General features: G+C 37.7%; 1 protein-coding gene across 1 annotated transcript; it reads right to left on the bottom strand.

Annotated features, from left to right (window-relative positions):
* Positions 1-108: 108 nt before the first annotated feature.
* Positions 109-23,948, bottom strand: pdzd4 (PDZ domain containing 4). The gene is made up of 8 exons (XM_051116703.1): positions 22,268-23,948; positions 11,210-11,248; positions 9,519-9,811; positions 8,772-8,862; positions 8,050-8,148; positions 7,909-7,971; positions 7,428-7,529; positions 109-4,331 (listed from the first exon to the last, which is right to left on the bottom strand). The coding sequence occupies exons 1-8, from the start codon at positions 22,325-22,327 to the stop codon at positions 2,403-2,405; spliced, it is 2,676 nt and encodes an 891-aa protein (XP_050972660.1). The 5' UTR covers positions 22,328-23,948; the 3' UTR covers positions 109-2,402.
* Between the last annotated feature and the right edge of the window lie 3,596 nt (positions 23,949-27,544).

Genomic DNA, 27,544 nt, shown 5'->3' on the forward strand with positions numbered 1-27,544 from the left:
ATGCGTGTTCTGGTTTTTGGACACGCCAATGTCTTGCGCCACCGTGCCCCGTGTTGCATGTCTGCACTTAGCTGAATGATGCTGTATAAACCTGAATGTATATATTAGTTGATATAAATATGCCATATTTACTCTGCACTGGACTGGGGAATCAGTATCTAGGCTGGGAATGGGAACATGAACCATTGTTTACATTTTAAGGACCTGGGGTTGGGGGGGTTGGGGGCTTGGAACGAATTGTAATTGTAAAATTGTATCAGTATGTGTGTGTAAGAGCAGTTCCTATATTTAAAATTAATTGTATGAAGTTTTATTTGTATATATGTATGAGGTTTCAATGCAGAATTAATTCAGAGAAATTATGTGATAATTTATTGCTCTCATTCTATAAAACATGTTCTTGCTGTTGGAAAGTTGTTTTTTATATATTTTTGAGTGACTATGTGGCTGTGTGTTTTGTGTGCATCCAAGTTTGAAATCAGGCTAATGACAGACTTATATTAAGCATACAAAATTGTTTTATTTGTCTAAAATGTTAGATTTTATACGGTCTCAGTAATGCATTGAAATAACCACTCAAGAACTAATGCACATTACACATCATATAATTAGGACTATTGATATCAATCAACAGGTACCATATGAGTATAACTGTAGATTTCTACATTTTTATCTAACACCAAGACGGAAATGGCAAATGATGCTGGATAAAGTCCTCTGGTCACATACATCTGTATACTGAGCAATGGAAGTTCTCCACTACAGTTCATTGTGTATTTCTGGCATGTACAGTATAGTCAAAATCATGCAAAATTAGTTGAGCTGAACAAGTGGCTCTCATCACCAAACTGGTCAAAACTCTTAAGGCCATTTTCTACAAAATCTTCAAACACTTACAAATATGTTAATAAATTTGTATATCATTCATTTACTCATGAATAAGAATATCCCCTCATTTTAGCTCCTTTGCTACACTTGTGTGAACCACTTCAGGTTAAATGCTGCTAATAACAGTATATTAAAATGTACAATCTGTTTTCATTTTTGAAGCTGGTTAGATTTCATAGGAATCCAGTGTGTGTTTGTGCTTCCCCTTTTGCTGGTGATTAGTATGTGTCCGCACTAGGCCACATAGGCTTGTGAAATTCTCTCTGTGCTGATTTTGATGAGGGTTTAAGGAAAAAGAATTACCATACATTCAAAATTAAAAAGCACAACGTGGCTTACATTGTGCTTTTGTCATATTTGGGTCATAATGAACAGTACAGAAGAATAGTGTAAACAGACCATCAAACAAGCAGTACAAATGTTCAGCACCACATCTCTGTAGGAAAGTTTAACATGATTGTGTCTGCACAGGATAAGCACTTACATGATATTGTAATTAGAGCAGTAAATTGTACAAAAATCTTTTGTTATTCTATCCCTTCATTATTTTCCATGAAAATTCAAGAGTTATGAAATTGATTTCTTGTTTCGTTTGTGCAGCTGCGAGGAAGTTATGAATTACATTTGTCCAATATGTTTGCTTGCAACAAGCAGATTTTGACTAAGACCTGTCTGCTTGTACAGTTGTGTGTGTTGTGCTTGTCTGTGTACGTTCAGTCAACATTCATAATCTTCCGAGTGTCTTTGCCACCCAGCCATGTGCTGTTTTCAGTTTAGGGTTAAACAGAATCCTTGTAAGCAGATGTTTGACCTCGGAAGAGTGATAATGTATACTGAGAAGCAATACAATATGACATTCATTAATTAAGAAAATCAAGTTTTTCCACAAACTTAAAAGTAGCCCCACCCATTAACTTTTTCATTCATAATTTTTTAAGTGTTTTCCGAAAAATCTAAAAATCTTCAAAAGGTATGTTTACGTGAGAAGTAACACTAAGATCTTTATTAGAATGCATGCCAAGTATGGTGTCCCATACTCAGAATTTGTGCTCTGCATTTCACCGATTAAGCACACACACACCTGGAGCTTTTTGCTGTGGTGCAGTGCTCCCGGGAAGCAGTTGGGGGTTCGGTGGATTTACTCAAGGCTCTCACATCAGTCGTGGTATTGAAGGTAGAAGAGAGTGCTGTGCATTCACTCCCCCCACCTACAATCCCTGCCAGTACTGAGACTTGAACCCATGACCTTTGGGTTACAAGTCTGACTCTCTAACCATTAGGCCACAACTGCACCCTTACAGGTGAGTATAATCATTTTAAAAACAATAGACAAGTCTTAGTGTTGCTTCTCAAGTAAATTTGTCTTGTTTCAGGGACTTTCAGATATTTCAAGTACGTTGCTCAGCCATATTAGTAAAGTGGAAAGATGACTCTGGAAACTTCTGAGGACTGTTCATGAAAGTGTTTGATCATTCGATAAAATAGATTCTCTATCTATTGTCCTCACCATCCTTTCAGACTGTGGTAACAGACAGAAGAGGATTATACACCTTTGTCCCATCTGGAGAGCGAGAGCCATGTGCCAGTAGCTCTTGTATGGTGATCCAGTTGTCGAGTATCCGTCGGTTGCGTTTCTTGGAGCTCTTTTTCTGACTGAGCTCCAGGATCGAGGCTGAGTTCTGGCCTGACTCCGACTGGCTCTCCTTGCCCATATCCAGGCCGTGTTCTCGCATATATTCCAGGCGACTCTGCATCATAAACTCTCTGCGTCTGCGCTGCTCGCGGGCCCTCAGCAGATGTTGCTTACGCTCTTCCTTGCTCCAGTAGCGACCCATCTTCATTTCGCTCACTGCGTCGTCGTCAGTCGTCATTCCACTACGCTCCTCACGGATCTTCATAGCTCGGGCTTTCAAGAGCCGGTCTCGGACAGGACGTTTGGCTACATAGCGGGTCCCATCGCTTCTTATCTTTACCTTCCACTCCATGCGTGGTGACGCAGGGGGAAGTGGCAAAGGTAAGGCCAGAGAAAGCTTCACTGGGCTAGGATGAGGCAATGACCCAAAGGTGCCATTCTCTTGGCCCTCACGGTCACTGCCACCCACTGGTGCCTCACTTTCTCCTTCGACGGCTCTATCCAAGGGTCCAGAACTCTCTGAAAGTGAGGATCCCAGATGCATGCAACTCTGGTAGCGTTCTGGAGTGAAGCAGTTGGAATGACGCCGTCGAGTGAAGTAAGGACTTGACTCAGCACTACGACCACCATTTCTGCTCACCCTAGAATTTCCACCTTGTGTCAAACCTTCAGGCATGCGACGGATGGTTCCTTCTCTTGTGAGAGAGCAGAATTTCTGGTTCATAGGGGTGTTGGTCTGAAACTTTTTGTAGCTGCTTGGTGAGTATGAACTAGTGAGGCTTGCTCGTCCTCTTTCACTCCAGGTTGGTCGGTCCCTGTGTCTACTTGGCAGAGGGCTTGTGGACTCATCTATCTGAGAAACTGGAAGTCGGTGCTCACTCACCATAGGCGTGCTCCTGCAGCTCTCTCCCCCGGTGTTGTAAGCACTAGTGCTGTCCTTGTCCGACCGTTCCTTCTCTGGAAGTTCGTTGATGTCAGACAGCTCGTGAAGTGGAGACCCCTGAGGTTCCGCAGACACCCGACCAGATGTTTCTTCCTCCATCAGCCATGCTTTTAAACAGCGTTCTCTTAACTGCTGCATCTTTTGTGCCCGTAGAATGTTCCGGCACTTGAACTCAAGGTGCCTCATTTCCTCTTCCAGAAGCGCCATCTCATGTGGAGTCAGGTTTTCGTTACTGTTCTCGTCCAGAGTCTCCTCCTTATTCTCAGCTTCCTCTTGTCCCTCTCCTTCTTCTTGAACCTGCTGCATATTCTTCATCCTCTTCTCATAACGACATTTGATTTCCAGAAGCTGCCTGTACCTCTCACATTCCTCCTCTGTCAGGCCCGGCATTATCATCCCACTGACGGGATCGTGAAGGTACCCTCCACCCACCACACTTCCACAGTCCAGCGAGTCTGTGCTAAGGTGGAGTTCTCGGAGAGGGAACAGCGGCGATGGTGTGTCGCTCCCTCCTCCGCCACTCCTGCCGGGCCTGAACTTGCGCAAGCTTCCAGGCGTGTTGGTGGCATTTGTGTTGGAGGCACTGGTCTGCTCATCACCCAGAAGGATGTCATGCTCAGAGGATTCTTCATTCTTTGTGCTCTCATCTGTTCGGCCCACACCACTGTCAAGCTCTTGACTGTTGCTGAGGGTTGCTAAGCTGAGCATGGGTGTCTCCCGATGTTGGGTTTCCTCAGGAATGCCTCCTTGGGGTCTCTGTTGGCGGAAATGGTACAGGCCGGACAGATGGGAAGTATTGAGGCTGTCCACACTCATCCCTACAGGTAACTCACAGTCAATCTCTTCTGGGTCCAAATGAGTGTCCGTCTAGGTGAAAGGCACAAAGAAAGCAAGAGAGAAGACTTGAGGTTGAACATCACCAGTACTTCAGGGTAAGCATACTTCGCTCTTTTTCCTGGACATGTCCTGGCCAGGACTTCTAAATTGTCTAAAATGTCTGCATTTATCTTTGTCTTTGTTTTCCTATTGACTTCAGGTGTGTTTGACTCGAAGCGGAGCTGCGCAGAACAATCAGTGTCTGACATCAAAGTACCACTAGAGTGATTTGAAAGCATAAGGAGCCGTCTGCTCTCTTATTGCTCTCATGGTACTTTGATGCCATACAGCGATCAGTGTGCGCAGCGCTGCTTTAAGTCAAACACACCTATGCTTTCTACAGTTCTCATGCATTATGTATATGTGTATCTATAATGCTTTGACTGAAAGCCATTGGTTGATTTTGTACAATTCCTGTACTTCATTACTTCATTGGTCAAACCTCTTTTTTAGTCATTACCTTTGGCAGGCATGAAAACAATAGCATAAAGCCAAAAACCTGGCCATTTAGTCTAGAAAAAAGAGGAAGTATTGTCACCCTACAGCAGTGGTTTTCAAACCGGTCCTGCGAGCACCCCCAACACTGCACATTTTATAGTGCTGGGTGTTATTTGACACACCCATTTCAGGTCTTGCTGTCTCTACTAATGAGCTGATCAGTTGAATCAGGTGTGACAGACAAGGGAGACACAGAAAACGAGCAGTGTTGGGGGTGCTCGCAGAACCGGTTTGAAAACCACTGCCCTACAGTACTGTCATAATAATAAATACATGCAGTAATGCTTTTCAACACTAGATGGCAATATAGACATTTGTTTAAATCTGTGCAACGTTTAGTTGTAAAGCAAGAATTGTGAGGCCTATTATTTTTAAACTGCAAGGATTGAGGCCTTGTATTTTCTCTCTCACACACACACACACACACACACGTACATAAATATATATGTATAATATACACTACCAGTCAAAAGTTTTTGAACAGTAAGTTTTTTTATGTTTTTAAAGAAGTCTCTTCTGCTCACCAAGCCTTAATTTACTTGATCCACAGTACAGCAAAAACAGTAAAATTATTAAATATTTTTACTATTTAAAATAACTGTTTTCTATTTGAATATATTTTAAAATGTAATTTATTCCTGTGATTTCAAAGCTGAATTTTTAGCATCATTACTCTCTAACATTACTTTATATTCATCAAAGAATCCTGAAAAATCTGTACTCAATTTTCCTAAATGTTTATAAAAAAAAAAAAATAATAATAATAATAATAATAATAATAAATGTTTCTTAAACAGTAAATCAGCATATTAGAATGATTTCTGAAGGATCACATGACACTGATGACTGGAGTAATGATGCTGAAAATGTAGCTTTAATCACATTAATAAATTACATTTTTAAATATATTCAAATATGTACTGTTTTTGCTGTACAGGCTTGGTGAGCAGAAGAGACTTAAAAAAAGAGACTTAACCAAATAAAAATAAAACCGCTTTCTTGTGAGATACTTTACAAAGTAGCCCTATTACTCTGACTGTAAATTTGTTCAATTGTTATGTCTTGCTACAAATCAAGATTTATTGATGAATACAGACTTATTGAAGTATTGATTTGTTTTCCCTGACTCTCTTTGTCTATAGTTGGAAGCCAATAATCAATTGTAATTAGCGCTTGATTATACATCAGACGTCTATAAAGAGCACCACAGTTTGTTTTATTGGTCTACATATCTTAAGCATTTGTCTCTCTTTCCTTCCTCTTGATTTAGTCAGCCTGTAATATCTTTCTAACTCAACGATCTCTTTGTGTTTCTCTATCACTGTCTCTCTTTCTCTCTCCATCTCTTCCTCTCGTAGTCTGACAGCTCCACTTGTTTCTGGCCTACAGTTCGTCATTAATCATTTTGTGTTGCTGGGAGGGTGATTTTAGATGAGAATGAGAGGTACAAAATGGCCCCCTTTTTGTTCTGATCTTGTTAGTGCTGCGCGTTGGCTGAAATGAGCTCCCTGTTTTATTCATTAGCTGACGGCTGTGCTCATGATAGATGATTTTTGCAGGCTGCACACAATAACCAACAGCCATTTTTTTTCAATATCACCACTGGCTCCCCAGATATTGCAGAAAATTGACACAGTTACAAAGTCAGAAATTCGGAATACTATATATACAGCTCTGAAATAAACGTGTGGTGCAAGATTGAAAATGCTGCTAAATTTGCATTAAATAAAACAATGCATTTGCTTGCACAGACAACTTTAAGATTTAGTTCAGATTAATTGCTTCTGCTGGTATTAGTCTCATTTACATTCACTTTAAAATGCACAAGTAGAATTCCAGCACTGTTTTACATTACATGTACAAAGTGCAAATTTGCTCATTTTTAAAGTGCTATAGATACCCAGAGCTTGAATGTACCCCTCATAGCCTCATCAGATGGCATAATTTATGTCCTTGGAAACTGCTTACTGTGGAAAAACAGCATAATATACTTCCTTCCTGTTGTGTACCTTGCTTGAACCTCTTCATTTGCCCTCTCTCTCATGCCTTCCATCAATTCCTTCAGTTACTTCTCCTCTGTGCATGTCTTTCTAATGGAGCGTTTTTCCCCATTCTGTAAAGCAGCTTTGTTCTCTCTCACTCTTCATCTCCTTGTGGAATAGTGTTAATGGAACTGCCACAAATCCTTGACACCCATCACTAAGAGTGATCACATGATTGAGACATTGAGTGATGTGAGACTTCTGTTTCCCTTCCTTCAGCAAAATAAGCCATTAATTTTAGGATATGTTGTCATTGGGGACAGAGTGGGTCCATTAACTTTGCATGTGCCTCAAAAAGCCTGTTTTTGTGTGTATGTGTGTACTTGAATCGTGCTTGTGTGTGTCTGTTTAGAAAACCATTTAATTGCTCAGATTTGGGGGAGGGGGTGATTTAATGCTTTATGTATGGTTCATATTTCTTCTAAAAAGAGACCAAATATGGTGTTATGAGAATGCAGCACTTTGCTCTGTCTAGGACAAATATATATATATATACACTATGCTAATGTGTTCTTTTCTCCTTAATATGTGTATTATATTTATTTACCTCTATCTCTGGTCTGGCCAGCAGTAATGAGAAGTTGGTGCTGTCCTCACGGGTCAGGATGGCCACCGCTTCTTCTCGGTTCTGAACTTCCATCCCATTTATCTAATGTGGACACACAGGGACTTCATTCACAGCTACGTTCAAGCACAAAAGGTCAGCTCTTTAATCAAAACAACATGGCATGAAAACACCAGCGACTGAGTCCTTGGTATTGAACGTGTCAGTGTCACATCAGAAACCAGAATAAATGAAGAACTTGTCTAGACAATGGCAACATGACACATTGTCTTTGCTGTTCTGTAATTACTCTCTAGAGTAATTGTGTGGGCGGTGTTAAAAGTCACACCAATTATCTGTTTATAGACTGATTGTCTCTAGAAACGCTTGACCTCCTAGATGAACGTAATGACATGATGATGTCAGTTCATCAGTGATTGCTGTTGATGACTCATTTGCAGCACATTTGAAGAAAAAGCCATACCTGTAATATCCTGTCCCCCTTCCGGATTCTTCCATCTTTTGCTGCTATGCTGTTTGGATTCACCTAAGAACAGGGAATGTTTAAATATCAGCTGGATAAGTTGAAAATCTCAGGGTTTGTGTTGAGCATGTGGCCACTCACTTCCCCAACGTAGATGCCTTGGTCTTCCTCGTCGTCTGTCCGGTAACATACTGTTAGCCCCAGTTTATCTTGCTGACTCGACTTATACAGTTCCACCTCCTGACAAAGACAGAGAGGAAGAGCTGCTTATAGGGCAGAGATTAAACCCTCTGCTTTAAAGATGCACCGGGACAGAAAGCTAGCTAGAGTGAATTTATGAGATACTGTAGGTTGTGATAATGTGTTTGGGTTACTGGTCTTGCATCCACCCATCTAATCCCAATATACAATGTTTTTGTGACCTTGGACTACAAAATCAGGTCAAAAATTGCCAAGAATACATTGTATGGGTCAAAATGATTGATTTTTCTATTATGCCAGAAATTATTAGGATATTAAGTAAAGATCATGTTCCATTAAGATATTTTGTAAATTGCTATAAATTAAATGTAAGTTTCATAAATATATCAAAACAATTTTAAAGGCATTTTTCTCAATATTTGGATTTTTTGCACCCTCAGATTACAGATTTTCAGATAGTTGAATCTTGGCCAAATATTGTCCTATCATAACGAACCATACATCAATGGAAAGCTTATTTATTCAGCTTTTATGACTGGTTTTGTGGTCTAGGGACACATAAGTATACATTTACACCATCCAGGTTTATAAAAAAGGATCTAATTTGTTCAAAATGTTTTACTCATTTGTGTTTGTATGTAAATTATTTCTTGGTTTCCCACCTCATATTCCAGCTCTTCTTGTTGATCCACCTCATGGTTGGCAACATTGAAGTAGTCATTTGGATCACTATATTCCTGCCCCAAAGAACCACTGTGAAAAAATATATATGTTTCTTTAGTTTTCAATGCATGTAAATTTGTCCACTTTTTTGTCCCTATTTAGGTAAAGGTATTAAAGGGATACCTGTCACCCAAAAATGACATTTTACCCTCATGTCGTTCAAAACCTGTAATACCTTTGTTCATCTTCGGAAAACAAAATAAAATATTTTTGATGAAACCCAAGAGCTTTCTGACCCTACATAGACAGCACCGCAACTACCATGCTCAACGTAAGGACATTGTTAAAATAGTCCATGTGACATCAGTGGTTAAATTTTAAATAGCTTCATGTGTTGTGAATGCACAGCAGAAACTGACATGGAAGAGAAGAAATTGTTGAATGAAGTCATTATTTTTGTTTTCTTTACACACAAAAAGTATTCTCATAGCTTCATAACAACACGGTTGAACCACTGATGTCACATGGACTATTTTAACGATGTTCTTACTTCCTTTCAGAGCCTTAAATGTGTCAGTTGCGTTGCAGTCTATGCAGGGTCAGAAAGCTCTCAGATTTCATCAAAAATATCTTAATTTGTGTTCCGCAGATAAACGAAGGTCTTACGGGTTTGGAACAACATATGATGGAAAGTAATTAATGACATGAGAACTGAAAAAGATGCAAAGGACAGTGAAGACACTCACAGGTCATTCAGCAAGTATGGCTCCACCAGCTGTCCGAGAGGAGGGGGGGATGGTGGGGGCATGGGTGATCCACTGCTCAGGTAAGACCCTCTGTCCCCATTCAGGAAGTTCTGGAAGCTGATGTCGGTCTGAGTGCCGTTGTCAACACAGTCTGTAATTGCCATGAGCCGAGCCGTGCCAGCAGCTGCACCCAATCTCCTCCTGTGACCCTTACGTACCACTTGAAGCAGGAGAGGATCATGAGGCTGTCCATCTTTGTCCTGGGACAGATGAGATGTTCTTCTGCCTTTGAGCTGCAGATTGTGAAAAGAGTACGTACAACTTAATAAATAATGCTCTGATTGGTTGTTTAATCTGACACTTCTGAAAATGCTGAAGCTGCACTATAGAGAGAATGAAGTGGGGAAAGAGGCAGACATGAATAAGAAAAATGAGAGAAGGAGAGAGAGGGAAGATAAATGCACAAATAAGCAAAACTCAAGGAAGGATGTAGTTCTGCTTCTCCTTGGTGAGAAGTAACATTGCAAAGCAGCAAAAATTGCTAGTGCAAGACAAGCATTAGCTCTCCATCATCCAATCACAAACAGAAATAGAAAGATAAAAAATTGCAAATAGAAGATTCTGCTTCCTTACCAATCAAATGTCTGGGATCTGTAAGATTTTTTTCTTTTTTCTTATAATTTTAAAGAAGTCTCTTATGTTCAATGCTGCATTTATTTAAATAAAAATACAGTAAAATATTATTACAATTTTAAACATAACTGGGTTATTTTATTATCATTTTAATGTATTTAAAGGATTAGTTCACTTCCCATATAAAAATTTCCTGATAATTTACTCACCCATATGTCATCCAAGATGTTGATGTCTGTCTTTCTTCAGTTGAAAAGAAATGAAGGTTTTTAAGGAAAACATTCCAGGATTTTTCTCGATATAGTGGACTTCAGTGGGAGCCAACGACAATTCAAAAGGCACTACATGATCCCAGCCGAGGAATAAGGGTCTTACCTAGCGAAACGTTTGGTCATTTTATAAAAAAAATAAAATAAAAATGTATATACTTTTTAACCACAAATGCTTGTCTTGCACTAGCTCGACTTTACGCATTACATAGTCATGTTGGAAAGGTCATGCAAGATGTAGGCGGAAGTACCGACCCAGTGTTTACAAAGTGAACGTTCAAAGAAAGTAAAACAGCGATTTTGAAGTAGGAGGAGAAAATGAGTTTTTCGTCCTACCCTACCTTTTTGAACCGAAGTACACTGACGAAGAAAGAACCGTGCATGATTTTCCAATGTGATTATGTAATGCATGAAGATGCACATTCGCGTTACAGAGCTAGTGCAAGACGATCATTTGTGGTTAAAAAGTATATACATTTTTATTTTGTTTTTTAGAAAATGAACGATCGTTTCACCAGATAAGACCTTTATTAATTGGCTGGGATCATCTAGAGCTACCTTTGAAGCTGAATGTTTTCCTCAAAAACAATTTCTTTTCAACTAAAGAAAGAAAGACATGAACGTCTTGGATGACATGGGGGTGAGTAAATTATCAGGATTTTTTTTATTCTGTAAGGGAACTAATCTCATATTAAACTAATATTAATCTAATTTAATATTAATATAAAGTGTAATTTATTCTTGTGATGACAAAGCTCTGAGATCAGATCTGAGTGGTGTATGTCCTACCTTCACTTCTGCATCAATAGGACGAAGCGTGTTTCCCTTCTGTGAAGAAAAACAGAGCAGAACCAAATTAAAAAGGGTTAACATTGACAGCTTTGGAAAAAAAAACCACAACAGCTGTCTGTGGCAGTGTTATATTGATTGCTGGTTCATTTGATTAAGGTTGATATTAATCTTTATAACGGTTAATGTTTTAGCAGGCTGTTTTTTATTGCATATCACTGCTCCTTGAGTACTATGACAAAGCTACAAAACCTGAAAAATAGTGTTTATTTATCAGGGAATTATTCTGGTTTAAACTGATTAAACCAGTATTCAGTACAATCTTCTGGTTCCAATTTTTCACTTTTTGTTTACTTAACACTCAGCATATGAAATCTATAAAACACACCAGAATAGTAAAATATAGGAAAAATTGTGACAAATTGTTTTGTCACGTATGAAATTATACCATGTATTACATGTGCTGTTGGGAATGCTGGTTAATGACATTTGGTCTATTGGTTTATTTATTGTTTCTTTAACTGACAGTGCAGATTTGAATTTGTGCATTGGGACAGTTCATCCAATGACATGCCTTAGGGAGGGACAGATGAGAGGTGATTTAACCCTCGAGAATACAACCCACAATCAATACAAGGTTAATACTACTGAAAGTACTTTTGACAATCCCTCCTATCCCTCTCTCTGCCTCTCTGGTTCTTTCATCCTTCTCAAAGCAGTCAAGCTACAAATAGCTGACCCTTGGAGACCAGGTCTCACCTCAATCCTTATGCTGTTTGACTGAAAGTCTTTGGATGTCTAAAAGAGGTGAAACCTATTTCTTTTTCATTGTGTTAGGCTCATTATTGATCCTGTCAGTGGCTTTGATTACAAATGGACTGTTTGCACACAGGATTCAGAGTCGACGGAGCAACAGTGATATTGGCAAACATGGACTTCTCAAGCAGAAATGATTTTCTATATGTTCCCTGCCTCAGAAAATACTTGTTAATGTATGGCTCTCTCAGTGCATTAGTATTTGTCATTTGTATACACAAGATCGTGGAGGAAATAACAAGCAGATTTGTATAAGAAAGCAGCAACATTTGTTTTCACGTTTGTAGAGAAACAACAGAGTGTGTCGAATGGACTGTGATGGAATTTCTTCTGCATGATTAAGTGGACTACAGAACTTAGTGGGAGATTGTCGTTATCAGTTCAATACCAGGAGACAGCAATTACATCTCTTTAACTCCTGATACACCTCTATTGACCTTCACCCTGTACATTTGCCCCAGTGGAATAATTGCATTGCTAATGAAGGAGCTTCTGAAGGTGCTCACAGACACCGCAGTGCACATCCACACCCCAACGATCCCTATTGTCTCACTGCAGGACGCCTGCATTAACTCAGAGTCTGTGATCTACCAAATGCCGCATTGATTATGACACTTTCCAAGACATGCAGCTGGAAGAAGCAAAAAAAATAAAATAAAATAATAATTTCCTGATAATTTACTCGCACCTATATCATCCAAGATGTTCATTTCTTTCTTTCTTACTTCAGTTGCAAAGAAATTAAGTTTTTTGAGGAAAACATTCCAGGAATTTTCACCATATTATGGATTTTAATGGTGGCCAACAGGTTGAAGGTCCAAATTGCAGTATCAGTGCAGCTTCAAAAGGCTCTACGTGATCCCAGCTGAGGAATAAGGGTCTTATCTAGTGAAACGATTGGTCATTTTCTGAAAAAAATAAAAGGTTATATAGCTTTTGACCACAAATGGTCATCATGCACTAGCTCTGCAATGTGTCTTCACGCATTGCGTAATCACATTGGAAAAGTCAAGGGTAGGGCGAACTCTCAACTCTCAAAACATCTAATTTTGTCCAATTTAAAAATCATCCGACGTCATTGTTTTACCTTTTTTGTAGAGAGCGTTTCTTTGCATATTCGCTTTGTAAACACTGGTTTGGTACTTGTGCCTACGTCACGCATGTGTGATTATGTTATGAGTGAGGTTGAGTTAGCTCAAGATGAGCATTAGTGATTAAAAAGTATAGATTTTTTAGAAAATGACAGATTGTTTTGCTAGATAAGACACTTATTCCTCGTCTGAGATCATGTAGAGACCTTTGAAGCTGCACAAAAATTGCAATTTGGACCTTCAACCCGTTGGCCATCATTGAAACAAAGACATGAACATCTTAGATGACATGGAAGTCATTTTCATTCTGTAAGTGAACTTCTCCTTTAACCTTCAGAAAATGGTTGCATAGCGAGTATGGGAAAAAATATGTTTTTTAGTTGTATAAATGCTGTTTTAAACTTTAAAACTTTTGCAAGCAAATACCTTTTTAATTTTAATTACAAATGGACTGTTTGCATGCAGGATTCCGAGTTGATGGAGCAATAGCAATATCGGCAAACATGGACTTACTGAGCAAAAAGATTTTCTATATGTTCAACCTTGTCTCGTATAGAAAATAGTTATTGATGTATAATTCTCTTGATGCATTCTTATTTGCAAGCAAATATCTTTTTATTGCTTTGTGTGAAAATAGCCTTAATTGTTAGACATATTATCTGCTTATTGCATCTGTAACTGCTTCAGTGCTTCTACTTTGCCACCTCTGAGTAATAACCCTGGCGCATATTAGCGCAGAAGTATGAGCTTTTTATTGGAGTGACAGGTTGTTTGTTGTTGCATTTCCACCAACGGCCTGCTAATTATAATCCAGAAACAGAGGGCTGTTTCCCACTAGATTCTCCTGCAAATAATTATTCTGATTATGCCTCTTTTTTTCAACATTCATTTTGAAATTAGCTTGCTTCTCTCAATCATCTTGACCCAGTTAAACAAAGTGTTAGAAATGCTAAACGTCTTCACAAAGGTTCTAAGCACTGCAGTAAACTAGGTCAACTCAGTTTGAGGTTCTAAATTGTGCCTTTTACATTGTTCCCAAACTCTATTCCCGTCCTCCCTCCCTCTTTCCATCACCTTCCCCTCAGGATTTCGTTTTGCTTTTGATTAGAGTTTAGAGGAGGGAAACTCTCTCTCCGTGTCTCTCTCTCTCTTTCTCCGCCCTGGATTGAACCTTAACCTCCATTAATCCAGAGTCCCGAGCAGTGATATATGTATGTTCAGGACGGGGCAACTGCAATTTTTGCTCCTACTACTGATCCCAGTCAGGGCAGAGCAAAGGTTGTGCAGGAAACCAGAGAAGAATTTAACTAAAGGTTACTTGTGCCCGAAATGTCAGTCTGGATTAGTTTTACCTTCTTCTTTTTCCCCCGATTCTTGGAGCAGGTGAAGGGTGGACCGTTTTATCTTTTTCCCTTTCATGTCGCTGCGTGTTTGGAAAGACCTCCTACAGCGTGGAGGGCACACAAGTAGATTCTGTTTATTTACATCAGTGTTTTTTTTTTCAAACGCCTGATTTAGCTCGCTCGACTATGTGTGTGCGCGTCTTCACCATCATTATTGCGTCTATGTGCGTTGCAGTGAGAAAGCATATAAGTCTTGCTTAATGACCTCAGTTGCCTTGGCAACGGCATCCCATAGAGACAAATTTGACAGGGTATGTTAGGTAGAGGCAGGAAGACTGAAAGAGCGAGAGGGAAACTCGTCAGACGTGTTGTGGGGGTTTTTAGGCGGGATTACAAAAGGCAAAGCGTCTGCTAAAAGGCTATTTTGGAGCGACTCAACATTCAACATTTAAACCTCATCATAAGACTAAAGCTGGGAAGCAATTAGCGCGGATGAGTGTCGCATGAAGATGGCATTGCCAAATGAATGTGATGGCGTTCACGGATAGCGATTCCATGCGCTTGTGCTATTCCAGCAGAGCTGGCTAATGTGATCTAGTGTGAATGGTATTATTCATGCCTACAGCAGCTTGTCCTGAGTCCAATGAAGCCTGTCAGGATGTGTCTGCTCTTCATTACCGTGTGCCCAGCCACAGAGCAGAAGCAAGAGCAAATGCCACTTACTCAGATACATAGAGTATGACACTGATGAAAGACTGGGTGAGGATGTGCATCTAAGAAACATTGTCACTATGAGAAGCGCTTTACAGTAAGCAGAAAGAGGAGTATTTTTCTAGGGGTTTTATCTGGCAACACCACCCAACCCTTGGCAGCCTATTGCTTTTATAAAACAGAAAGAAAGAACATGACTTGTGTTTGCTTGTGCCAAATGTGCTCCCATGGTTGCCAGGCTGTTGCTAGGCTGTTGCAAAGGTGCTTTTTAGCATGTTGCTGCTAGGTGGTTGGTTACTTTTAAAAAAAAGCCCACTAATAAGTCTGCATAATAATCCATTCCTAGATACTGTATGGCTCAGGTCCCTGCTTCAGTGTAAGCCTGAAGGATTTTTCACCAGTGTCATTGTTGCCAGGCAGAAATTCATAATTCCTATAGCTTACCTACCTTTCAGAAGTTAGGATTCAGTATGATTTTTTTTTAAAGAAATTAATACATTTATTAATGCATTGAATTGATCAAAAGTGACAGTAAAAATGTAACAGATTTCTGTTTCAAATAAGTGCTCTTAAAGTTTCTAGTCTTTAAAGAATCAATTGCATCACAGTTTATATGAATACATTACACAGCACAACTTTTTTAAACACTTATAATTTTTAAATCTTTCTTGAGCACCAAATCAGAGTGTTATAAGGATTTCTGAATTATCATCTGACAGTGAAGACTGGAGTAATGGCTGAAAATTCAGCTTTGCCTTTGCAGATATTTTAAAATGCACTAAACCAGATACCAGTTATTTTAAATTGTAATAATATTTCAGAATATTACTGTTTTTACTGTATTTTTGATTAAATAAATACAGCTTTGGTGTACATAAGGAAATTTTTAAAACACATTCCATAGATAGATGGTGGAGTAAGCAAATGATAGTTCACCCAAAAATGAAAATTCTAAGTCATTAATTACTCAGCCTCATGTCGTTCAAAACCCGTAAGACCTTTGTTCATCTTTGGAACACAAATTAAGATATTACTAATGAAATCCAAGAGCTTTCTGACCCTGCATAGACAGCAATGTAACTTAAACCAAAGGTCCTTGTGACATCAGTGGTTCAACTGTAATATTATGAAGCAATGAGAATACTTTTGTGCACAAAGAAAACAAAAATAACAACTTTATTCAACTATTTATTCTCTTCCGTTTCAGTCCACGAGGTTTGTTGAGAAGAAATTATTAGGGCTGGGTTAGTTAGCGAGAATAGGCTTGGTCGACCAAAATGTTATTAGTCGTTTAGTCTGAGGAAAAAAAAATGTCTGTGACAGACAGATTGTTAATGGTTGGTCTATGTGGAAATACAGTACATTGGGCAGGACATCCAAACGCTCATCTATCATTCATCTACCTCAAATATGGCTTATAATCTAAAATATGTAAGTAGTAGCAACTTTACATGGCCGCTTAAAGTCTTATAGATAAACTCTTATAGGTAAGCATACAAATTAATGAAGACAGAGTTATATGCGAACCAATATATATTTGTGATTTTAGTGCAAGAATTTTTTCTTTAATATTTCAGTATTTTAAGGGGATTTTACTAAATATTGACATTTGTACTTCAATGATTCTCTCTTCAGAAACAACAAAGTGCAGATGTATATGCGATGTAATTAAGAGATTCATTCATCATCACACTGCAGACAGCTTCACTTATTATAACCGTAATTATAACCACATAACTGTGTTATAACCGTATAATTATAAGTGAACATTTCACATGAAATTCTGTCAGTGAGGGGGAGATGTAGGGACGCGAGCACCAAGAAAAATACAATTGCACTATATTACTGATCTGTTTAATATATAACTAATCACAAAACTATCACAAAAATAAAATATTTTGAGGATTATTGAGGAAGCTGCATACTGCATGCAGTTTAAGGCGCGGTGCAGTCACTTCAAATACTCCGTCATTATTGGTCATACTGATAAGAGGAATACATCTTTCAAATCTTTTGAGACTCTACATTTGTTTGTGTATACCCACAATAACAACAAATCATTGCTCTTTTGTAAAATAATGAAAGCAAACAGGATGTGCCTTCTGCCGTCTCGGCCGATGACCTTTAACGCTTTAAAAAACTTTGTGTATACTTGCCTTACAGACAAGAAAAATATATCTATAGAGTGCAAAATGTCTACTTTCAAATGAACCAATTAAAATGGAAAACAAATATTCTCAGGTTGTGTAATCCGTATGAAAAATGCATACAGGCGCATCACTACTGCGGAGATGACGAGTCAGTTTTGCAGACTTCATCTCTTAAGTTTAAAATGCAGGGTCAGAAAGCTGTCGGATTTCATCAAAAAGTTCTAATTTGTCTTCTAAAGATGAACAAAGGTCTTACGGATTTGGAGAGACATGAGGGTAGTAATTACAGAATTTTCATTTTTGGTGAACTATCTCTTTAAGTGTGAACAATTTTTATCTGAAAGGCATGAAGGATGGGAGAAAAAAGTAAAGATGTGTAATCCCTCTTGGTGATGTCACCCACAGCTTGTCATGACTCTCATGCTGATATCGTTTGGCATCGCATTTTAAAAGCGCATTATATATGCTTCACTATTCCTTTGCAGTAAATCCAGGGGGCTTCCAGTGTTGGTGCAGCTGATTTAGCAGGGGGTTTATGGTGTCTTCCCGCTCTCTCTACTAATAAGTGTGCAGCATTTAAAACAGGCTCACACAGAGAAGACTCTCTGCCGCTGCATAAAAACTGGTTAAGGAGTAAAACCCTCTGCGAAGAGCCTCAGGCAGTGGAGGATACGGTGGAGAGAGGAGCTGGAAATTGAAGTGAGATTGAAGAGATCAAGTGGGAGATCCTCTCGGTATTAGAAAAAGCTCGACCTATGCTGGCATGACATTGGGGTCTGGCGGAGAAAGCAAATTGCTCTGTGAACAAAACTTGAAAGTGGCAAACTCAAGCTGTGGAGAGGATTTTAGTCAAGTGGAGTATAAATGTTACAGGTGAAGGAACTGAGAGGCGGCAATGCATTTGAAATGGGTTGCATTTTTGTTTGGTAGTCTTCAGAGTTTTTAATTCATTTATTCATTTCTTTTTCTTTTCTTTTTGTTCCGTTTTTTGTTTAAAAGAAGACACATTACTGTTATTTAGTACCATAGTATGAAATAGGGTTATTTTATCGATCTATCTATCTATATATATATCTATCTATCTATCAGTCTATCTATCTATCTGTCTATCTGTCTAACTTGAGCCTTATATTAAGCTAGTTGCTAAGCACCATTTCTCATTTTCATTTAGTTTAACTTGATGTATAAAAAGAGTTTGTTTTAAATCCTAAAAAATAGCCATTATCCTTTAAATCCTTTAAAAATTATGCATTATTAAACTAATAAAAATGACAAACACACAACAAAACTGCTAAAACATAAACTAAAATTAAAATGATATAAATAAATAAAACAAATTCAAAATAATAATAAAACCAAAACAAATTCAAAATACAAATAAAACCACAGAAATATCTGTGATACTTTTTACTTTTATTTATTTATTTTTAAATCATGCATTTAATTGTTTTGTTAAATTGTGAAATTTCAGGGTTTTTTGTCTTTTAATGAAAACGGAGACACTTCGCTGTTATTTACTACATATCAAATGTTTATATGCATATTTTTGTTTTGTTTTATTTTATTTTTGTAAATTATGCATATAATTATGTAATCACCTAAAAATCTAGAACCACCATAGAAACCACATATCAGTTTTCTAACGATCACTATGAACATCAACCGCATAGCAACAACCCAAAACACCTGAGCATAATAGTAGAGAGCTGTGCATGAACTCACATTTTCTTCAGAAAATATACAAATCTAGTTAATATTTGCATATTTATGAGTGTGACCTTGCGAAAAGCTGTAATAGTTTGTTTACACAGATGTCATAGATACTGATTTGGACCCTTAGATACTTTACTTCAAGGTGACACTGCAGCCACATTTCCATTGTCAGCTTTAAGCCATGTGTTCAGAGGCGTGCCATGCTTTTTTATTTTGCATAGTCGAAGGATCAGCTCTGCTCTGATACACATGTACTCAGCTTCAGAATACAATAAACCTTGATTTTTAGCATTCCATCTCTCTGCACTCAGTTCCACAGCCACAGATATTTTACACACCTGATAGGTTTTATTATTAGCAGATCTGCCCTTCTCATCCTGCTCTACTTTCCAGCAGTATAAATATCCCCTAGCTATCAATCATAGTCACATGACCTGTCATGTGGTTGGAAAAATGACAGAATGGAAACCAAACTTTAACACCTTATTAGTGGAAGAGGTCTAAAAAGCTTTTTCTCTCTAAGCCCATTTCTCTCTCACCATGTCAATTAAAGGATGCTGAGTAGGAAGCCTTTTGCTGTTTAGGGGATTGTGGTTTTCAACACAGGATTAATTCATTACATTGTTTGCCTAAAGCACCACCTTAACTCAAAGGCCCCTTGATACATCTTCAACCTGTTCTGTTACGATAAACACTTTCCAGTTTGCTGGCAGATCTACAATCCCCGTAAGGTTAACATGCATAAACCCTGGTGTTGTATGAGACAGCAGAATGTGAGGGTTTTTATTACTTGTGGTACTAAGTAGAACCACAAGTAATAAAGTTTTTTTTTTCAGTTTTAAGAACAAAAACAGCCTTATTCAGGAGTGAAGTACCCTGAAACCCAACATTTCAGAGGTATAGTTATGTGTTGACCTAATAATGTCATTTGCTACCTGATCTCATGACGAAAATGTACATGTGGGAATTTTTTTGCAAGGTGAGAAATACAGACCAATACAGCACATATCACTGCAGTTTCCCACAGAAGTTAACACTACATGCAGTAAAACAACGAGCACTTGTGATCATTTTCGTATGCAGTTATGATTACAGCTCAATATGTTTCGCTTCCAGGTGTTGTTCCAAATTCTGACCCCCACCAGATTATTACCCCCTAGTATTGGTAAATTTAGGGTTAGGCAATCATGTAGCGATTTCAACGAGAGGGGGTAATAGTTTGGCAGGGGGTCGAAAATGGGCACAACACCGGATATAAAAAAAGCTTGCTCGGTAGCTCAGCCGGTATGGAATTGAAATCCTTGGGTACGAATCCCATGAAAAACATGACTCAAGATGAAAGAGCTGAAAGATAAGAGATCAAAAAACAAGCTAAAACGGCATGCTTGCAATTGCGTTTTTACGTCACATTCGCTTTTGTTCATACTATCAGGTAGGTTTAGGTCAGAGCCGGCTCTAGGGCACCTCCATTGGGGGGGCATTTGAATTTCTGTGGGGGGCACAAACCACGTTGTGGGGTCTGGGTTCGGGGTGTTTCAGTTGGCAAAGCATGCATTCTGTGATCGTGCGCAGTTGCTGGCGGTTGGTGCAATTGCTGTTTTGTCGGTTTCACTTTCACTTTTGAAATCGATCACATTTAGCAAGGAGGGGAGAGGATGGAAAGGGGGGCACAGTGACTCGTCTGGGAGGGGGCACGGCCTGCGAATGCCCCTCCTTGATGCCGGCCCTGATTTAAGTATAGTGCAGATGGTATGTTATTTTAAAATGGAGCATTAGAGTTATACCGCCACTCAATGGACATTTCAAGTCAGAACTGCGGTGACGCATACAAAACCAACGTAACATAAAACTAACCATATGTACGTTTATTTGTTCAGAAGGAACACCCAGCGCCACCCAGTGAACATTTCACTTCGAATATGTCATGAAACGTACATGACACAATGTAGTTCACACAGGTACATTTTCGCCATGAGATCAGGTTTGTCATTTGAGGAACACTTCACTGATCAAGTAAAGATCATCTTACACAAGATTATCTATATTTGGGCCCAATTTTAAGAATTTTATACAGGAAGAATCATGGAATAAATGGAATAAATAACAATGAATAAATAAGCTTTCCATTGATGTATGGTTTGTTAGAATAGGACTGTATTTGGATGAGATACAACTATTTGAAAATCTGTAATCTGAGGGTGCAAAAAAAATCTAAATTTTGAGAAAATCGCCTTTAAAGTTGTCCTAATGAAGTTTTTAGCAATGCATAGTTTTGATATATTTACGGTAGGAAATGTACAAAATATCTTCATGGAACATGAGCTTTACTTAATACCCTAATGACTTTTGGCTTAAAAAAAAAAAAAAAAAAATTGATAATTTTGACAAATATTGTCAGCTATTGCTACAAATATACCAGTGCTACTTATGACTGTTTTTGTGGTCCATGGTTACATTTGAAATTCCTGTATCCATGCTTCAGCATCAAGTGGAAACCTTTTCAAGAATAGTTGAAGCTGTTATAGTAAAGGGAGGACCGACTCCCTATTTATTGCCCAGGGTTTCAAAATTGAATGCTCAATAGTTGAAATGCTAATTTTACATTAGATACATACTATATTTAATATAACATGCTGCAGTTAATCTAAGAACTGCTACAGTTTAATACACTATCGTTCAAATGTTTGGGGCTGTGGTCAAAATGGTTTTTGAAAGGCATCTTATGCTCACAAGGCTGTATTTATTTAACCAAAAGTACAGTGAAAACTAATTCTGTGAAATGTGATTACAAATTAAAACAACGTTTTTATTAAAGTATTTTTTTAAATCAGTCAAATTTATCTGTGATGGCAAAGCTGAATTTCAAGCATCATCAGTCTTCAGTGTCACATGCTCTTTCCAAAATCATTCTACTATTTTGTGCTCAAGAAACATTTATTACTATTGTTAATGTTGAAAACAGTTGTGCTGTGATTCTTTCAGAATTTATGTGAAATAGAAATCTTCTGTAGTATTATAAATGTCTTTACTGTCACTTTTGATGAATTTAATTGTATAATTCAATACATTTTTACCCCTTTAAAAAGAAAAATTCCTGACCCATTAACAATGATATACTTATTTTTTATGTTGCATTATTAATTTGATCATCTTTGCGAAACGTTAACCTCCTAGAATGATCTGCAGTAAGCAAAAGATTGCAAAAATCAAGGAAAAAAATTAATATGAACTCACCTGAAACATGATCCTGTACTGTTCCTCCGGCCTGTTCACCACACACATGTTGCAGCCCATCTTGGCTCGAGGTTTCCTGAGGGGGTGCGATTCCTCAACGCTGTGGCTTCCTGATTCTCCGACGTTGGTGTCGATCCCTGCCGCCCAATTACAGTAATCCCTCCCTGAGATCAGAGGTTAAGACTCTGCACTCCATGAAAGGGCTTTGATGTTCTTTTCTTTGTCTGCTTCCCTCATTCAGGCCCGGCTGCTGTTTTAATTGAGGTCCAACCCGGGAAGCGGGATCAGAGTCGCTGCAGCATCCAGCCGTGAGAAAGTCAAGGTTTGATCGCTGATGAATGGAGCCTCTGATGTGTGTGCGCTTTGAATTTCCTCCAAGATACACACTCAGGGAAGTTGGTTTAATGTTTCCGGCTTTAGAACTTCACATATAATGATGCGAATCAGATATTATATTATTAGACAGATAGTAAAGTCTTGAAACAAGCAGCCGGCAGCACGGCGTACAAGGATTAAATTTACAGATCCCACCGTGTCTGAACAATATAATCAAAGAGATGATCTGCCTAACGTGAACTCCCTGGTGCCTCCGCCAAAGTCGTAGACTAAGACATGAATTATTAAATAAAAGATGCGATAAACAAATGTTTACTTTCCAGCGTATTCCCCTGAGAGATGCTTTCCGTCTATTATTAGAGAGCTTGTTTCCTTCATTTACATATGACAACACTCTCTAGGCGCAGACATGCCCGTCATGCTATTTGAAGTGCTTTAAAACATGTTGCTTGAGTCTAGTGTTTCCGTTCCGTCATTACAATGCTAATGCATTTAGATGTTCATTAGCCGCAATTATAACTGCAAGTCTATGGATGCAGATGCCATGCCTAATTTTGTATTCCCTCTCCACAGCATTTTGTATTTGACACCTGCATGTATTTATCTATGACTGTGTCATCATCTTTTCCTTGTCCTCTATAAAGCAAGGCTGTAATCCCACCTCTCATTTGCACTCACTTCACAGATAAGAGCCTGTCGTTCAGAGATCACATCAAACCAGCCCTCTTCCTTTCTTCCCGGAATTCCAGCTGCGTGTTCATGGCAGAAAATGAATGAGAGAGTGCACCTGTCAGATCATGTCAGAAGCAGCCTCTCTCGCACTACTGAGGTGAGCTCAGCTCTTTCTTCGAACAGTATGTCAGCCTACAAGGACAGATCTCTCCCTCGCATGACGGAAGGATGATTGAGAAGGGGAGTCTGGAAGTATCTGATCTTCAGCAGGGAATGAATTGGACGCTGCCCTACATCTGTCCAGCTTCCGAGAGAAATCCGGATTAAACAGAGCCTTTAAAGTGATGTTCCCTTATGTTTCTGCTCCTCGTGTCTGGAGATTTGGGATGTAATCCAGCTTGCTTGAGCGTTTGAAGATGAATGGACTGGAGCTGTGGGTTTCCAAAGAGAAAAGCCAAGTCATTCAGTCAGATGGTGGGATGGTGATTCTGAAAAATCCGTTCGAGAGTGTGTCTGCTGGAGCGGCGCCAGCCCGGCGCACGTTCATGTGTGTCTGCAGAGAGAGGGAAAGCTGCTGGGTTGGAGGAAACGTGGGGATCGGCACCACTGCACAAGCTGGAGCCCATTACAGCTTTACAGCAGGCCCCTCCTCTCCCGGCAATACCAGCCAATATTCACCAGCCAGCTCTTGTCTCTCTCTCTCTCTCTCTCTCTCTCTCGCGCTTGCTCACTCAGCCTCTCTCTTGTACTTATAGGTGATAGCTTCACCCTCCCACCTTCCTTTCCTGCTTCCCTTTTCCCCTCATATCTTATTTCCCAGCCTCTCTTCACTGTCTCTCTCTCTTTTTCTCTGTCACCTGTACTGGGAGCAGCTCTGCACTCGGGGTCTTTGTGGTGAAAGGGGCTGAAGATGTTGTCAGTCTCTGGCTGTCAGCACACAAACAGAATTTATGACCATGTAGACCAAGGAGCTTTGAGAAGCGTGACACTCTTGTGGCCATTCTTTTTCGCCTTAGCGCTTGCAACCGTACTGCAAGAATGTATGCAGCAGGACAATAGTTGTGCTATATCACAGCAGTCACAATATAGCGCATCACTAAGTGCCTTATTGCTTCTATAATAAAAAGCAGTGGTATTCATTATAAAAAGGCATAAAATGCATTATTGCATTCATAATACAAAAATCTTATTCATAATGAAATACATATTAAATATATTAGTAAAATAAATGTATATTAAAATAATATTGAAGTTAGAAATTAATAGTACTTTTTGGAAAACTACTTTTGTACAGTAACTTGAAATTGAAGAATAATAAAAAAAATACTGTTAAAAATACAGGTAGCATCATAGGTGCAAATACACTGAGGTCATACTACTGAACACTGTTTAACCACCCTGTTTACTTGAAGCTTTTCACTGTATGTTATGCAGAATTGCTCTATTTATTTGTTTTAATTTTGTTTTATTTTTTTTTTTATTATTTTATTTTATTCCACTAGATGATATAGTTCTAGGCATGTGAACAATAACAGAATATTTTATTTTAGTTTTTTTTTTTTTTTTTTTTTTTTTATTCTACTAGAAGATATAGTTCTTGGCATGTAAACATTAACAGAATATTTTATTTGATTTTGTATTATTTTATTTTATTCCACTAGACAATATAGTTCTTGGCATGTAAACAATAACAGAAAAATATATATATATATTTTTCCATTGTTTTATTTTATTTTATTTTATTCTACTAGAAGATACAGTTCTTGGCATGTAAACAATAACAGAATATGTTATTTTATTTAATTATTTTATTTTATCGTATCTCACTAGAAGGTACAATCCTTGGCATGTAAACAATAACAGAATATTTTTTAATTTTATTTTTTAATTTTATTTTATTTTATCTTATTTCACTAGAAGATATAGTTTCTGGCATGTAAACAATAACAGAATATTTTTTATTTTATTTTATTTTATTATTTATTTATTTTTATTTTATTTTATCTTATTTCACTAGAAGATATAGTTCTTGGCATGTAAACAATAACAGAATCTTTTATTTTATTTTATTTTATTTTATTCCACTAGATGATACAGTTCTTGGCATGTAAACAATAACAGAATCTTTTATTTATTTTATTTTATTTTTTATATTTTATTTTATTCCAGATATAGTTCTTGGCATGTAAACAACAACAGATTTTCTCTAGCTGTAAGGTGTTTGGCATCATAGACATTACCATATTGTGTATTTTAGCAAGTTTTGAGCACTGTAATGATAAATTGGCCTCTAGGACAGAACCCATTTGTTTTATAATTTACAGTAAGCAATGATAAAGAAATGTATAACAAGCACAGTATAAACTGATGTACCTTCTCGAGTCTAATGCTACTAAGCGGAGTCATTATTGACCTGTAGCTGTGCTGAGCACCAGTGGTGTGTTCTGGATAAGCCGTGACGCGTTAGCTATTAGGTGTGATGAGGTCCCTGTGTGTATTGCTGATAACCTGTTATCTCATGCTGTCCCTCTGACTCCTCACTGCACCATGGGTAGTCATGCAAAACCAGAGCTGGCTTTTAAAAGAGTTATTTGACTTTGTGAGGTACTGATTTATTTAGAGAACAGGGATTACCACACTAAATCAATATAAACCAGCCTACAAAACCCTACAGTGATGTTTGCTTTAGCTTCAGTGTCACAGTCTCTCATGTCATTCATGTCTCTCTTTCTTTTTATTATTAATAATGCAGGCTCTGGTTCATAATAATGAAATTCTGCATTCCATGTTGCATTTCTCTTTCTATGTATATGCATGTATATGTACACGGGTTGTGCACTGTTCAGACATGAATTAAAAATGCCTTTTAAATTCAAACTAAATTTAATTGAATTTGGATTGATGCAGAACCTAATCAAATTTGAATTTAAGAAAGTAGAATAAAATGGAATGGAACTGAAATCACCACACATAACTGCTAAAAGTGTAGTTTTTAATAATACATTTAATGTATATGTTCAGATTCAAATTCTAAATATAGTATATTTGCCATTACAAAGATTGTCACTGTCCTCCTCTTTTCTCTTTCTCTTTCTCTTTCCCTCAGACTATGCTTTTGTGTCTTGACAACCTGACAGCTGTTATTATCCTTGCTGACACAGGACAGACCTGTCCAGTCCATCTTTGGGATTCAGACAAGTAGGTTTATTTTAATACACTCCACTGCCCTTTGACACAAAACAAAATAACATGCTGTTGACTGACATTTATTAGTTTACATGGAAACGCATCTCACACTAAGATCCACCTCACAGCTCCACATGCGGAGCTCAGTGTTGTCACATTTATGCTATATAAATAAAAAATAATAAAAAAAAAACAAACAAACAATATATATACACACTGCCATTCAAATCAGTTAGATTTTTAATGTTGTCAAAGAAGTATTTTCTCCTCATCAAGGCTGTGTTTGTTTGATTAAAAGTACAGAAAAAACAGTAATATTGTGAAATATTATTTCAATTTCAAACAGTGGTTCTCCAATTTAATAAACTTTAAAATAGAATTTATTCCTGTGATGCAAAACTGAATTTCAGTAAGTTTTTAATGTTTTTTTAAGAAGTCTTTTCTGCTCATCGAGGCTGTATATTTATTTGATTTAAAATACAGAAAAAACAGTAATATTGTGAAAATATTTCAATTTCAAATAGTGGTTTTCTAATTGAATATACTTTAAAATAGAATTTATTCCTGTGATGCAAAACTGAATTTTTAGCATATTTACTCCAGTCTTTAGTGTCACATGATTCTTCAGAAATCATTTTAATATACTGATTTATTATCACTGTTGGATACAGTTTTGCTGCTTAATATTTTTTTAAACCTGTGATTCTTTTTTCAAGATTCTTTGATGAATACAACGTTAAAAAGAACAGCATTTACTGAAAATAGAAATCTTTGTAACAATATACACTACCGTTCTCAGTCAGTAAATGTTTTTTTTTTTTCTTTGTTTGAAAGAAATTAATACTTCTATTCAGCAAAGATGCATTAAATTGATAAAAAGTGATAGTATACTGTTAGGAAAGCTTTAGAAATAAATCCTAAAAAGAATCCTGGAAAAAGTCTCACAGGTTCCAAAAAATATTAAGCAGCACTGCTTCCAACATTAATAATAAATAAATATTAGAATGATTTCTGAAAGATCATGTGACAGTAAAGACTAGAGTAATGGCTGATGAAAATTCAGCTTTGAATCGATAGATCAAA

The sequence above is a fragment of the Labeo rohita genome, chromosome 8 (genome assembly GCF_022985175.1).
Source record: "Labeo rohita strain BAU-BD-2019 chromosome 8, IGBB_LRoh.1.0, whole genome shotgun sequence".
Classification (NCBI taxonomy): domain Eukaryota; kingdom Metazoa; phylum Chordata; class Actinopteri; order Cypriniformes; family Cyprinidae; genus Labeo; species Labeo rohita.